At 35.2% G+C, this 16491-nt stretch overlaps 2 protein-coding genes across 4 annotated transcripts in view; one reads left to right on the top strand and one right to left on the bottom strand.

Moving 5' to 3' along the window:
* The window catches only part of CENPP (centromere protein P), a 140038-nt gene that overhangs the window by 13398 nt on the left and 110149 nt on the right, over positions 1-16491 (top strand). The window lies entirely within an intron of this gene.
* On the bottom strand, positions 513-14472 carry OGN (osteoglycin). Of its 2 annotated transcripts, XM_062630680.1 has the most exons (8): positions 14454-14472; positions 13126-13192; positions 12244-12496; positions 7109-7193; positions 5053-5211; positions 4243-4445; positions 3654-3749; positions 513-3187 (listed from the first exon to the last, which is right to left on the bottom strand). In XM_062630680.1, the coding sequence occupies exons 3-8, from the start codon at positions 12427-12429 to the stop codon at positions 3017-3019; spliced, it is 900 nt and encodes a 299-aa protein (XP_062486664.1). In that variant the 5' UTR covers positions 12430-12496; positions 13126-13192; positions 14454-14472; the 3' UTR covers positions 513-3016. The 2 variants fall into 2 exon arrangements, with proteins under 2 accessions (XP_062486664.1, XP_062486663.1); XM_062630679.1 differs by lacking the exon at positions 14454-14472 and having other exon boundaries at positions 13126-13345.

Below are 16491 nucleotides of genomic sequence, written 5' to 3'. Positions count from 1 at the left end.
GATTAAGCAAAAAACAGTTTTAAATACTCATTGATTTGACTGTGGGCAGGGTTTCCTAGAAAACGGGTAGATTTAGGTTCGTGTGAGTAGAGTAATGTTCAGTTGTAAGCATTTTGTGCTCTGCGTTATATGCTCCCTGACATTGTGCTTCAGCAGTTGTGGGTTTTTTACTGAAATAGGTTAGTCTACAACTTGAATGCTTCACGCACACACAAGGACCGAGCATACAGTTACTAATCTCTGCTACTGCTCCTTTATTCTACTGAGAAATTCCACAAGGTAGTGCCTTAAATAGATTTTTTGAAGGGATGAGTGGTGCGTCCCACAAGTTTTCTGTATGGCATTACTTGTATGGCAGGTATTATGATATTGCCACAGTAAATACTGTGTCTGCAAAATGGATTTATGTCTGCAAATAATTTTCTGATCTGAACATGCTTTAAGTCTGCTATGAGGGTGAACAACTGGGCATGTTGGCATTGCTGGAAAAGCAGATTGTTGAAGCTGATATCGATAAACATGAAAAAAAATCAAGTTTTATTGGAAATACTGAACAGAAATGAGAGATGAAAAAAAAACAGAATGGTGTACATTCAGCTTGATATTAGTACTGGTCACACAAACAGAAAGTAAAAACTCCTGCATACTGAAGCCCTTCTCACTTAATGGTTTGAGTTAACTTGCTATGAGTAGGAAAAGTAAATTAAAACATAGGAGATAAGTTATTGCCTGCAAGAGGCATAGCAGTTGTCTGCTTTGGTTTGCTCACAAAATATTAAGAGCTTTCATTAGTGTTACTGTTGATACTTGGTAATTTAAAAAAAGTACCTACAACGTTTTAAGGCAAAATTAATAATGTGGTGGTAGTGGTTAGGTCTTAGAATGTTTACATGTGTGTATATGTTGCATAAATGTGTCTATATTTGTGTATACACAGAATTGTTCTCATAGGAAAAGTTTTGATGATATTTACTGATCCTGATAATGCTGGAAAGAGCTTTACTTAGTAGATAAGATCTGTGATGAGGAGAAGGTCAAGGGCCATTGTTTATGTATTAAACTTCCGGCTGTGTTTTATCTGTCTTAGGCATTTATCAAAAGAGTGATGGAAGAATTGGTGGCTTGCTTTTTTCTAGTATAAATTATGCTTGAAGTTGGAATGTATTTTTACATGCTTTAGGGTTATATTTTTTACCTTTGCGGAAACCTGGAAACTTTAAGTTTTTCTGATGTAAAAATTGAAAACAAAGTATTATTTTCACTGTCACACTTGGTTGTCTCAGTTATATTAAGAAAATGGAATTTCTTGTTGTATCAAATAACTTAAAATGGAAAATATTGCATTGCTTTGTCTATCTTGGGTAATGGGCTCAGGGCAAAAATAGTTTTGTCCTGCACTTCATAATTGCATTCTCTTACCAGAAAGATGAGCCCACAGTTGAGGCTTGACATACTTTCTTAAAAAGTGACTGAAAGCTACTTAGGTCTCAACACTCTTAGTGGCAGAGTATCGGTTTGTTCAGTATTAAGTATGCACTTAATTTCCCATAGCACAAGCACTAACAAATCAAGGGTTAGCTAAGCAAGATAAACATAACTAATAAAAAAATATCTTGTGAAATTATTATTCTGTATTAGCGGTATATCATCATGCATTTGATGCTTAACTATTTCTACAGATTAGGAATCTATACTAGCTTCAAAATTAGTATGAAGTTCATGTGGTAATAGTAATTGTTGCTTTTGTTTATCTGAAGAGTTTACACATGTGGTAGGTATTTGAGGGGAGAAGCTGAAAATGAATGTCAAATGTGTAATTGTGTAATTAGAAACATTGTATCCTTTATCGTGTATGTCCTGTTTCAGGTGAACTGACTGTTGAGGCCTGCATACACTGGTTTGCATTTTTAATACACTGTATGGTTTAGAGTGGAACAATGCTTGAAGTTAACATTATTTTTAGATTAAAAATAGAAAGAACTTTTAAATTTAAAGATCTGATTTATTTTTTTTCCTAAAGAGCAAATATATAGCTATACAAGGGTAGTTCTGTTTCTTTGCACTGGTGTCTAGCTAAGATTTTACTTATTTACAGGTAATATTGAACATTAATTCAGCTTTGCTGTTAATTATATTGTCACATTTTCTTGTCAAGGAAAAGCAGGAGAACAAAGCTTGGTCTGCATCATCTGTTAATTAGAAAGATACTTGCAGTCATACTATGCTGTGCTTTGACTATTGTATTAAAATGGGAAGCTCTCATTGCAAAAAATGACTTGTGAGGACAGCTGAGCAAAAATTATATATTTCAATTAAAAATACCTTGTGTAAAAAATATAATGTATATATATGCACACGCAGGTTGTTTTGAAAGCAAAACAAAAGGACATTTAACCCGTCTTTGAAAAGTTCCACTTGCTATGTTGCTTGGTACACTAAGCCTAATTAGAAACTTTAATTTTCCACAAACCAAGTTTTTAAGGAACTTTTAATGAAGTTCAGCATTGAGAAGTTCTGTTTTTAAACATAACTTCCTTTAGTATGCAACTTCATCCAATACACTTTTGAAGGTCTACTGAAAAGTTTCATTTCAGATTTAAAAAAAGTAGCATTGGAATTAAGTTGTGATTTCTTCTGTAGCTTGCTCAGTGTTTGGCATTCATCTGAAAATGAAATGAGATGTAGTAATTGCTCAGAGTAGTGGTAAAGAATGTGACCAACCAATTAATTGTGTGAATTTTACCTACACATAAAGAGTATATGGTGAAATGAAAAGTAGAGAAGGTATGTGTGTGCATATATATATGTTTTTAATAGAAGAGATTCTGAAAGCATGGGTGACATTGTAACTAGAAAATAAAGTGTTTTGAAATAGTTCTTTAAGAGAAGAACCATGTTTCAACGTAGTAAAAGGTCCTGGGAAAATGGCATTAGTAAGGAAGAGGGTATAAACATGTAAACAGAGGAAAAAGAATGATCTTTTAAGTTTTGGCATGTACAGTCATGTAAGTAGTGGCTAGTAGTATGTTCCTACAGGCAGTGTTCTCAAGCAGGAAAAAGCATTAACATGCTTTGCCAAGAGGATTGGATTGCCTTCCATCCTTATCTCATCCATGAGTGTGCGGATGTAACGTGTGTTATTAGATTTGCAGAACGTGTCATCGGTGATTGTAGTAATATTGTTGTACTGCAAAACAAAACATAAACACACATCTTTATACAGCCCCCATAGATGTTGAAGAAACTTTATCTCTCTTGCCCTCCCATTTTATTGTCATTGGAGTTGATTTGTGAATACTTTAGACAGGTAGGAATCAAATCTCTTCAATCAATGAGCTGATAAGCAATTTGAGGTTGTTATTGATGTTTGAAATGTGTTATTGATAAAAGATCATTGCTTATTTTTATGATTTCCTTTCGTTGATATACAGAAATGACTGAGAGATTCTTGCATGGTAATTAGCCAAAACAAATTCTGAACTCTTGTATAGTTGTGGCAATACAGATGAGAGGCAAAGTGTTTTATTTGGAGAGTGTTAGCTGTAGCACAACTGCAGAGTGAACCCTTTTTAAAAGGCAGCGGGTTTGGTTTGAAGTATGTAACTTAATGAGGCTTTTTGTAATAGCATGGTAAAGAAATACTTTAAAAATACCTGAAGGTGAAGAATACGCAGACTTTCTGGCAAGTTAAGGGGAACAGATTCCAGTGCATTATGTCCCAAGTAGAGGTAGGCCAAGTTTGTCAGTTTCTAATAGGAAAAAACAGATAATTCTAATGTTACTTACTTGAAGTTAAGTAAGTTGTGCCTCTTACTGGACATCATTATTTTTTCAGATCACTTAGTCTGTTAAGTGATCTCACATAAAACCTCTTTTGCTGTGAATGTTGAATTCTATTGTATCAAGAAATTCATAGAACAGGCCTTCTTGTGTTTTGGAAATTTCACTGTCAGCTTATTGGCTATGGTATTTGAGCCATCAATTTTTGAATTGAGTTTTTCTTTGCATGTAGGACAGAAAGAAAAGTATTTAATAGAAAATTTTTGAATATGAAGGACATGAGAGAGTGCATACGCAAAGGACTATTCCAGAGTGCCTTAAAAAGAGAATGAAAACTGGAAAGCTTCATCATAGTTTGTTTCTTATGTTACAAAAACACAGAATTTCATTTAGTGCTACAGTGCATAGTGTGGTTATTAATCTTGTTTACTTTGGTTACCTAAATTATTGTCTCTTACTTACCTTGAAAGCATTTGCTTTGATTCCTCTGCTCTTGATTCTGTTTTGGTTTGCATTAAATGTTGTTAGTTTGGGAGGTAGAACAGGAAGTTTTAGAAGTCGATTTTCAGCAAGAGAAAGTTCTTCCAATAACAGAAGCTTTGAAAAGGCTCCATCTTCTATTTCTTCTATCCTATTTCCACTAAAATCAATTCTTCTCAAGGTAGCTTTACACAAAAGAAACAAAAATCTAAATATTGAATTTATGTAATTATATGGCATGTGAAATGTGTATGGTTGTATACAATCAGTGTTACACTGTTGGCTGCATTATCCTTACTGTGATCTACAAATGTAAACAGTTAAAATATGAATGAAACCCACATTTGGGTTCACTCATGTTCTTAATAAAAATTCAAGGATCCAGAGTGTTTTCCTTTTATATTTTTTTTTCTTTATTAACAATGTTATTTCAGTAATTTGTAGTTTGTCATGTTGTAGTGTGTGGTAGCTGGAAGAAATAAGCCTGGAGCATTTGAAGGAAAAATAGTACCTGGTCATTTAAGACTGGCAGAGATGCAGAGTTCAGTTTTATTTTTAGCAATCTACTCTTTCTTTTGCATGGGATTATGTGGGAATATTAAGATGTATACATGGCCCAGCATGGATTTCTGCATGGCTTTCACATTTCCTGTTCTAATACAAGTGTTGAATTAAATAAGTAATACATGTAATGAAATCTATTAAGGTATAAAGTACATCTTATTTCGGTAACTTGGCATAGTGTTAAGGGACAACAATTTAAACAGAAATTAAAACTGGAACATTACTTACTAATGTCAGCAAAATCTGAGGCTGCTATCCTTTTTATTTTGTTAAATCGTGCATAAAGATATGCTGTTTCCTTTGGCAGTGGGGGTACAGCTTCGATGTCTATTTCCTCACAGTACACTGATCCACTTAGACACACACAGAGCAGACAAGTAGGTAAATCTGAAACAAGATTACTGTGAGTAGACAGTTAAAAGTTATTCAACTAACTAAAGCTTTAATATTCAATATATAACCTTCCCACTGTTTTTTAAAAAACGCTATTCCCATCAAGTTCTGAAAAGAGTTAATATTCTGAACTTTTGAGATTTGTATTATTTTATTGTGCATAATTTCCCTGTGTATATTCACTGTTCTTATCTGAGCATGTCTTGAAATGCTATGAATTGATCTGAATTCAGTTTCATTCTTTAATTGGCTTAGTATGACAACTGCAACTCCGTGACCATGTTAAATTCCAGCTTTAGTAGAAGCATTCACATGAGAAGAGAAATCCGTGTAGGGGAAACATGGCAGTGCTCACATTTGATCCTGTAATTGCACTGGGGCATTTCTGGCAGGGTCACCTGTACTCTGTGGTACTCCTAGCTACTGTTTTGTCTAATTCTTTTTATAGAACTCCAACAGTGATGATTATAAAATTACTGTAGGCAATCTATTTGAGTTTTTTACTGAGTTTTTAAAAATGTTTTTTATAGCTGTTATTTTAATTAGTGAAACTCTTTATCTTTTTAAATGTTGTTTAAGCCCATTATGACTTGTCCTGTTCCTCATAGACATTAGTAGAGCATTAGTAATTTCTGCTTTGCTTTTACAATCGTGTATGGCAGCAATATTCAAACACTTATAATGACTATGGGTTTGAATCCTGTTTTGTCACCACTGTTATCTGATCTCCTGTAGAGAGTTTTGGTTAGCTTCCAAATGGAAGTACAGTACTCCCTGTAATACAGAAAGTGGTGTCATAATACTGGGTAGTTTATTATCACTACTAGCAAAATAGGATCTTCCTCCACCGGTGAAAAGTTACAGAAGTAGCCAGTCAGTGCTGGGAAGCCAACCCAGCATGTATAATATTTTTTTCTTACCGAGGTACTGCAGGGAAGAGATTGAGATTTTGAGCTTTAGTTCTGTGACTCTTACTGTTTGTTGGACTTCAGAGCTCGGCCCCATTTGCCTTTTTGATTTAGTATCTTGTTTGGCATGCTTGACTGTAGGACATTGTTCCACAATCATTTTCAATGTTGCTCTTTCAAAGGCAACAGCCTTTTTGCTTCTCTGTGATTAGAAGCTTTGGTCTTACAGATTTGTTCCACTTTTGATGAGGGTTTGTTGGTAATAACTAACCTTGATTTGATAACCTAGTTATTTTGTAATAACTAACCTTGATTAAAACTCCACTTTTGGTGGAGATTGACACTCTGGTGGTCTTGCTGAATCATCAGTTGATTTTGGAAGTTTAGATCACAGACATACCAGAATGTGTCTCTCAGTGCTCTATTTGGTAGACAAAAACTTTGTTCCTTTCATGTTTAGAAGTCATTGTGGCTTATTAGGAGAAATCTGGATAATATACCCTGGAGCCTGTAGGAAACCTAGGCTAGTGAGAATGTGTTTTAGCCATTGACCTGCCTGAATATCAGATGTAAACTGTGGAGAGAATAACCAGTTCTTTTAAGAAATCTATTTAAGGAATGTAAGCACATCATATTTCATCATGACTTGGTTAAACTGTGGAATTTACTGGCGTGTGTGTTTTGGTTTTCTTGTTTGTCTTGCCTAGCTTATTGAACTTGGATAAATCTCTACAGCAAATACGATGTCTGTAGAGATTCTTATAACCTGTGCTTTGTGTATTCAAAGTTTACTTGAGTATCCTTTAACCTTTTTTTCAGCCTGCTCCATCAGAAATAAGACCACCTTCCACAGAAAATATGAAAGATATTCGTAAATTAAAAGATTAATTCTGTATCCCTTGTCATCGTTTATATATTGTATTCATATTAAAATGCTCTTTGGGAAAATTTAAATGTTACAGTATTCATATTAATTAACTTACTTGTATCCTTTGTTGGTTGTACATTGGTTTCGCTGTCATCTCCTTGCAGTCTTAGAAAAATGTCAAGAGAAGTATTTGTTCCATCCTTTGTGTAAGAGCAAATGTTATTTTCAAAAACAAACAGCAAACAAAAAAACAGGATCTGAAATAGCATGTCTTTTAAAAATGAGCCTCCTGTGACACACCACTTTGATATTAAATGTTTAAATTACTCATATATGCTGGATGACTAATATGATATATTATCACTTCTATACATGAGCTGTTTGCTTTCAAAGGCAAGAAGGGAAGATGGTGCTGCTAGTGTTCTTCAGAAAATGAAAGTTCTTTAGGAAAGAACAGCAGACATAAAATAAAAATAGATAATATAGACCACATTGTGGGGAAGGAATATATAAGCAATGAGTGTTTACAAATATCTAGAGTTGTGAAGATAGATTTTGCACAATGTGCAAAATTTGTTAGGATACTTGTGTATATGTTGATTTTTTTTTTTGTTGTTGTTGTTGTTGTTTTACCCAAATAATCTCAGTAAAATACAGTTTCCTTGCATTTAAAGTTGCTCAGAATTCTCTGAGGTAGTCATTACATCTTCAAAAGTGCAGGACAACTTAGTTTTCTTAGTTTCTAAACATGTTTCTTGCAGGTATTGGCTGAAATTCAGCAACTGATTTCCAGTAACTTCACTTAAGTCTGTTTTAAGACATGGGCAGCTATCAGAAAGGGTCTTTTGTGATGCAGGGGGTGGTACTCAGGTTTTCAGTGAATACCACAGAATTCTGAAGAATTACATATTTCTAGAATTACAGTATGCATACAGTGTGTAGTACTATGATTTGCATGTATTAAAGTTAAGGGGGCTTTTTAGGTTGACTGTGGCAATTGTTCTTAGCTAGCATCATTTATTGTTTTTTCTGATGGGGAACATTTGTAGGACAGAGTAAGACAATATGCTTTTGGTCTGCGTGGCTATTGAAAACACATGGAGAAAAGCACATTACGGGGTGTGGAAGATGTTTTTCTTTCAATGCGTGTAAGGATCAGTCCCTGGCAGGAGTATGATCCCCTGCTGAAGAGAGCTTCTTACAGACTGTGTGAGTGCTCACTAGAGACCTGATTAGTTTTTATTTTCTTAAGTTCTTCACCTCTCTATGTTACCTTGGGCAACATGGTCTAGTGTGAGGCATCCCTGCCCATGGCAGGGGGGTTGCAACCAGATGATTTTAAGGTCCTTTCCAGCCCAAACCATTCTATGATTCTATGTAGCACAGAGAGTACATTTACAAAAGCAATGTGAAAGTAATGCTGTCAAGTTACTTTTGATACTAAGTTTTATTTAGTGTTTGGCTGCTTACATATACTTTACTGTGGGAATTTTTTATATTCTGCAGAATAAAACCCTCAAACTTGACATGAAGCCTGAGAAACAAGTCTCTTGGCCAGCCTCTGTCATTTTGACCCCTTTTTAGCCTGTGAATCACCCATCCCTTGGCTCTTTCCTGCATATGTTTATCCAGGCTATGGCTTTTTTTTTTTTCTTGTTTTTTTTTTTTTTTTGCCTCTGGTTTGGGATCTCTTGATTTGCTCTAGTAAGACTTATACCCAAGTTAGAATGCTGGCAACAGCTTAGGAGTTGCAGCGTGAAATGTCTGTATAGGGTAAGAGTGTTTGCAGTGTTGGGAGTAGAGGAGCTGAGGCTGTGAGCTGAGCAGTTAAACTCAATCAAGCAGCAAATCTTAGAGGTTTCTGCAAAAATGTTCCGATTGCATAGCTGTGTTGATAAGCATGTGAAGATATGGTCCTTGACTGTGGCTCCTGTGCCAGTTGAGGCTTCTGTGTACATGGGCTTATAATGGAACAAATGCACTTCTATTGTTACAGTTTGCTAGGCTCATAAGAGACATTTGAAAAGCATGTTTGCTGGCCTAACATAATCTGTACCAGGTGTAGATTTCTAGTACAGTATCCTACTTGAGGTGTGATCTATGAAAGAGTATGCATATGAGTTCTTTGCAACATACAACGTATGACTAATTTCTGCAGTCAACCAAAAGTTAAACCAGAGATCGTGTCCCTGTCCTTACTGCCCCCTCCCCTGCCAAAAAAAAGAAACAAAAAAAAAAGTAGTATCGTTGTGGTTTAAGCCCAGCCGGTAATTCAGAACCATGTAGCCACTCGCTCACTCCCCTCTCTTTTTTTCCCTGCTGCTCCTGGAGGAATGGGGAGAAGAATCTAAAGTATGTAAATACCACAGGTTGAGGTAAGAACAGTCCAGTAACTAAGATACCATACAAAACTACTAGTGCTACCACCAATAATTATTAATGATAAAAGAAATAACAAGGGGAGAGAATATAAAACTAAAAGGGGAAAAGGAAAAGAAAACAATAAACACAACTGATGCACAATACAATTGCTTGCCACCTGCTGACCACCTCAGCCTGACCTCAGCAGTGATCTGGGTAACTCCCCACAGTTTATATACTGGGCATGACGTGATGTGGTATGGAATACCCCTTTGGCTAGTTTGGGTCAGGTGTCCTCCTGGCTTCCCGTGCCACTCCTCACTGGCAGAGCGTGAGAGACTGAGAAAGTCCTTGATTAGAGTAAACATTACTTAGCAACAAGCAAAAAACTTGGTGTGTTATCAGCGTTGTGCTCAGAGTAAAGTCAAAAGCATAGCACTGCATCAGATACTAAGGAGAAAAATAACTGTTACAGCTGAACCCAGGACAAGTATAAATAACTAATTTATCATAAGTATTTCCTAGTCAGCTGCAAAAATTCTGGGCCATGAAATACCAGTGCAGAAGATTGTTTGGATTATAGTCACAGCAAGTTTATTACTTGCATATGTAGGGAAGGCACTGATGGAATATTGACCTGCTTACATGCTTAAATTCCGCCTGCCCCTTGCACTTTATTCAACAGACATGAATTACCCATACAAAATCACAATAACATTTTACATTTAAATACTTTAACAATCTTAAAGCTTCTGCAAAGTTTCTTCTTTATGACACACAAAGACTATAAAGCTGATAATCTATATTCAGTGGAATAAATTAGTCCAGATATTAAGATGGTGTCTAATTGTATGGTTCTGTTGTGGAAATTAAGATTTTGTTTTAAACATCTAATATTTTATTCATGATGGGGGTGACTGTGGTTTCAAATAATAATCACTGTAAAACATTTTGGGTGGCTGACCTTTTTCTTAATAGTAGTCAAAAGGTTGCGTTTTGTTGATTGCTAACAGATTTCTTCTGATGTTTTCATCAGAAAACAATCTTTTTTCTGTGTTTTCAAACTTACAGCATTGAGTTAAATTCACCCTGCAGGATAGATTTCTGGCAGGGCATGTTTGAGGAAATTTTTGGCGTGTATTTCACTTACAGTTAACACTTGAAATATTTTAGGAGCTAGATTTTGTGCAATAAATGGAGATTTGATTGTGCATTCCGCGATTTAAACTGGGAATACTGTATCTTGTATAGATGTCCTTATTGCGCATAAGGAACTAATTTATTATTTTGCAATGAAACACATCATTGGAGACCTGACCTGATGGAAACAATCCACTGCATTCCTAGAATTACCCTAATCAGGACTGTTGGCCTTCAGGAGACCTCTAGTTTATAGTACTGCCAGTACAGACTTTTATTAGTCTGTGGCACATCTGTTGGCACCATTTCCTTGTAGTTACACGCATTATTGTTCTTTTTACTGACACAGTAGCATATTCTTATTAGAATGGTTTTAGTAATGAGGGTCATCTGATGTTGTGCCTATCTAGTTAGCATTAACAGGTTTAATATTTCTTAAAAATTTACTCAGTTGAGAGTGGATAGCCCCCTGCTAATTATGGGTCATTTAAGTGGTCTCTTAGGGGTTTATGAAAACATGTTACTTCATCACTATGGCAGCTATCATCATTGAAAAATACCTTAGGCACTTTTTAATGTAAATATGTAGCTGCTTTTTTTAGTCTAGCAGTGGCAAGCAATAATTTAAGAATTGGGAAAAATATTTAACAAATATACAGAAGAGATTTTTCTATACATGTGCTGAAGTTTTTAACTTACACTAATTATCTTTTGCTGCTTATCCTTTTTCTTATTTATCAGACTGAGTTATTGTAAGAAATACAGTTAATATTAATGAAAACTTCCTTGAATTTATTACTTGGTTTTTACCACTTTGTTTACATATGTGGCATTTTCCTTGTCACTAGTCTTGGGGTAATCATTGTTAGTTTTAATTCCTGATCAATGTTGTATCTTGTTCTCTGGATGTGTATCATTTAGGTCCTGTCAGAGGCAGCCTGAACAGAGCTATGACGTATTTAACTGTCCCTGCCAGCTGAGGCTGTGCGTGATCTAACTCCTCTGGTTTTGTGTTTTCTGCTGAAGTGTTTAAATTAATGGGTATGTATGTGGAGCACACAGCAAAAAAAGTTCAGAGTGGACCATTTGGGGGTGCTTGTGAGTGCCACAAGGTATAACCTTTATCAGTACCTTTAAGAACCTCGAAGTGTTAACAATATAGGTGACTGCTGAAAGACTGGATGTTCCACAGTAGTTCAGGACTGCTGAACTGTTGAGTTGCAAAAAAAAAAAAACCTGAAACAACCCACCTCTGAAAAAAACAAGGCAAAGAACTTGATAGTTTGGTACCAAAGTCAACAGGGAAACTAGTTTATGCTGCCAGGTTATGTCCAATAAAAAGTACTGTTTCAAGTATTACTTTGAGATTAAAAAAGAAATTCTAAATAAAATTGCCCTCCTTGTTTTTAAACAAGCTTACTGTCTTAATACAATGTTACTGAAGTTGTAGAGCTAGTATACTAGTATATCCCATTCTTAACTCATACAGCAGTAGACAGTAACTACAGCAGAGTTAAAAATGATGCTTTGGTCTTACTTGTGAAACCCTGTCTTCTGTGGGTTTCTCAAACTGTAGCAAGGGTAGTATTTTTGTGGTTTTAATTTGAGTGACTTTCCCGATGTCTGAAACCATTGTGTTTTGCTATTATTGTAAGACTTTTCCATAAAACTTGCACATATGCATGTAACACCTTATTCATATAATGCTTAGCAGTTAAAAACATTAAATTCATAATATAAATGAAATACCTTTCTTATATCCTTGGATTGAATTTCATAATCGTGTTGTCTCAGGCTTCCCATGGTAACATCTGAATCATACTCATAAAACGGGAGTGGTTCTTGCTGTATTGATGGTGCTGCATTTACCAAAGGTACAAATACAAACAAAAAGAAGGTAGTCTGCAAAGTCTTCATTCTTGCACGGGACAACATATCTGGCTTTCACTGAGCTGGTGAAGATCTGCTTATGCGTTGGCTATGAAGAATACTTTCTTTGTGACTGGAAATGAAAATGCAATCCGTCAAAACAATATTTAAAGCCTAGAGGACTAGTTGGCAGGGGTTTCTAACGCATAAGGAACATGGAACAATTTTTAACTCTTGATATCACTTCGATTAGACTCTGGCATTATAAAAGCTGTTCTTAGCATGGAAAGAAAGTGGGAAATAACAAAGAGTATTTTCCAACTAATAAGGAAAACACTGTCTTAATTGCATTTGCATGTTTCCCACTGTGTTCTTTTTGTTAATAGCAAGAGGATTTTGTAATGCATTTTATGAAACATTTGGTATTTGTGTAGCTGAACTAATTAAAATGAGAGAGCTTCAAATGCATTTTTCTCAGTTGTCAAAATAATGATTTTTTTTTTTTCAAACCTAAATGCTTTATAACAACAATAGTATCTCATTCTGCTTTTAAAAGCAAAAAGAGAAGATAACACCCCTGAATATTTTACAGGTTGCATACTTTTAGGGCAGGGGGAGGAGGTTGCAAACATGATATTTAAGACATTTTAAATACACATGCAATACTTTTAAAAATCTTTTCACAACATGTTTTTTCTGTTCACTGGAATTGTTTTATTTAAACTTTAGGTTAATATAATTTTAGGAAAGAAGTTCACTTACTGTTTTAGCAGAGTCAGAGTTCTTCTGTGATTGTCATAAATCCAGATAAGCTTATCTATAGATTAACCTGAAGCGGATTGATGAAAGAGTATATTTATGAATTACATCCAGATTGTTGAAATGAATACTCTTTCAAAATCTGACAGTCTGAAAAGTGCTTTCCATGGGGTAGAGTATGCTTTGCCATCATTATTTCCCTAGGGTAAGAGGTAATATCCTGGAGCAGGGGGGTTGTACTTTGAGTAGATTTGTAAATGTTAAGCCTGTCTAGCTCATCCTACTTTTGCTATTACTTATTAAAATGGGAGCCTTAAGCTTTGTGACGATATACTTTTTAAAACTGCTAAGGCTTTTTCTGTAAATCAGTTTCTAATTGTTCAAACCAGAGGTCTATAACAAAGCATGTGTTATCCATTTTGTTTAATGGTTTAGCTAAGAGACAAAGCAGCTGCTTTTTGAGAGGTAGAGCCAAAACATACGTGTACTGTATTAGTCACATTTTACTAATAATAAAATGTTGTATATGTTTAGAGAAGTTTCACCTAAGTATGAAATGGAAACTTTTCACTCTGAAGAGTGCTGGAAACAAAAAATACTTTTTTAGTATTTTGTGTGTGTTGAGTTTTTCAGACAAATCATGACTAAATGCTTCATTGAATGCCTTGACAATTTATTGAAAAATTGGTTTTGCAATAAGTACTTGCTTTGAGTAAAGTTCTGTGTCAGTTCTATAGATAATTTAGCACTGTCCAGGTGTAGAGTTTTCATCTGAACTACAAGCTGCAATTTTCTGGGTTTCTAATGCATTTCTTCCTCCCCCATCTTTTCCTTATTATGTCTTTGGCAGTCAGTGCAAATGGGAGCCAGATGGCCAGCCTGAAAATTTACAAAGTAGCCTTTGAGTCTTTAAAAGTATGTAGCAATAAAATCTATTGGGAATATATGCAGATTTACATTTCTCTTTCATTGTCAGACTTTTTTTTTCCCCTGTATATCAGTGTTGGCTAGAGTAATGTTGGAAATAAACAGTGAACCTATTTGGTTAAGTTTTCTAAGTGCTGCCTTCTTTAGAAACCAGATACCTGTAGTAAATCTGCAAATTGGAGAGTGGCTACAGCCATTTGCTCTCTAAACTTTTTTCCAGTTTGAGTTACCACTTTCTGAACTCACTAGGACTTTATAAAAATGCTTTTAGTTTAGCTCATATGCAAATTAAGGATGTTATAGTTTGGACTTGGAGTTTGCTCTAGGATAATGAATTTGCTGTAGGTATATAACAAATATAAATGGAAGAGGCTTGATAATAATGGAATTGGACTATGAATCACCTTTGGTTGCTCTTCAGCTGGAACAACAAAAGTTTTGAAGTGGCTGGGTTAAGGTAGTTTCTGCTGCAGTACATGGGAACTTGCAGTGGGAAGGAAGTACTGTGTGTGATAGAGGGGGTGGGTTTGCTGAGGAAGCAACAAAAAAATTGCGGTGTCAATGCTACCTTACCACCACTCATGGTTTTATGCATGTTTTGGAAGTCATGACTGTAGTTCTGCTTTCTCTTGTCTCTTTCCAGCCACCACCCCACTGCCAAGTAAACAGGTTAAGATTTTGTCTGGTTCTGGGGCATCCACATTTTTCCAATGTTTGAATGTACTTAAAGGATAAATGTTCTAAGGGAAAAATATTCAGCATTGAAGCTGAAAGCGTGATATAAACTATTCAATGTATTTGTTATATTCTTATGATGATTTATTTTCTAAGTTCCAAAATCTTGCAATCCAGTCCATGGAATATTTTGGAAATAGCTTAGGTTTTGAAATACATATGATATTTTTTTAAAAAGGGCAAAAATTGCTAGATAAATAAGGCCTTAAAAATTTAGGCAGTCTTCATGCAAGAAAATTCTTACTTGCTTTGATATATGAGAGGAGAAGAGGCTCTAATGTTGGAAGATTTTAGTAACAACTTCTGCAGAAGACAGTCAAAAGTCTGGGTTCATCAGGGACACAAGATTTCAGTGGTATGTTTACCACGAAACCACTGTGTCATGTGTGTACTCACTATTATCTAAGCATTCATAAGAAACTCATAAGCACTTGCTTAGAAATGTGCTTGAAGAGGGATATGTTAAGCAATTACTTTGGCATGATGTCATCAAGGTTTACCTTACAGTATAGCTTTACTGTCACTTTAAACTGTCAGTGCCAGATAAAGAAGTAGTCTTGTCCTGTATTTCATCTACTTGTCATCCATTGTGCCAGGAAGAAGAAAAAGTATCAACAAATAATTTAAGATAAAAATTGTTTTTATCTGAACATGTAACAGCTGCTCGTACCCAAGGCAGGGGAAGTACAAGTGCAAGCAGCTGCAAACAAGGAAGGGATAGTATTGCTTTTTTCAGCAGCAGTGCTGCTTTATTCTTGAAATAACCACAATATTCAAATAATCTGAAAGGAAAAAATGTGATTCATAGACATCAGCAATAGGGAAGCTGTCAGGAAGTATTCACTCTGACAAGCAGAAAGTACTTTCTAAGCACTAAGAGCTTTGAAGTTTGATATACCTATCTGTTGTTTGGACTGTAGTTACAAGGATCTATATACTTAGAAAGTGGTTTCTTTTCTGAAAGCTAAGCAAGCTGTATTAACTCATTGAGCTCCAGTTTTTGAAAAGAGCTATGATGAGGTGATTATGCTTTCTGATTTGTCAGATGTGTCTTTTTTTTTACCTATGTTACTTTATTTTCACTTACTGACTTCCCTGCAAAATACTTTCATCTGAAATGTTAGGCATTTAAAATGGTTATTTTACTAATTGTGTTGAAATGGAATCCTGTCTTAAATTAGAATGCTACAAATTTCACCCCAATTTTGAAGGATATGAAATGTAGCTGAAGGTATAAATTAAGTGTAACACCTCTTCTAGTAGAGGGAATCCAAGTCAGTCTAACAAGAGACACTTGCTTTTTGGATTCTGCTTTCAGAGAAACTTAACTTTAGAGGATAAGGTTTGCATACAGAGTAGGTATAATATTTGTTCCACAGTGTTACCTTCTATCAGGTTAGACAATGAAGAATAAAAAGCTTTTAGGAGAGAAAAAGAGGATGGATGGGGAGAAATAAGTTGGATGAGATACAGAGAGCAGAGGTAGGAAAGGTATGGGAGAGGAAGGCAGAAATTAAGGTAATTCTCCAACCTATGCATGTTGCTGATTTAAATCCAGCATCTGGGAAGGAATCTAATATTTAGTACTGCTTACATGTCAAGGGCAGGTAAAGTAAAAAATCAAACTGAAAATATCCTAAAAGCACTGAGGAATGATTTTGTTTTGCAGGCAGACAAGTGGGTTTTGTATGTTATTTGAACTGGCTG

This window comes from Pezoporus occidentalis, unplaced genomic scaffold (genome assembly GCF_034315485.1).
Source record: "Pezoporus occidentalis ecotype Australia unplaced genomic scaffold, CSIRO_AGI_Poc_V1 ctg359, whole genome shotgun sequence".
Lineage (NCBI taxonomy): Eukaryota > Metazoa > Chordata > Aves > Psittaciformes > Psittacidae > Pezoporus > Pezoporus occidentalis.
This window is presented reverse-complemented; position numbering and strand designations above follow the sequence as displayed.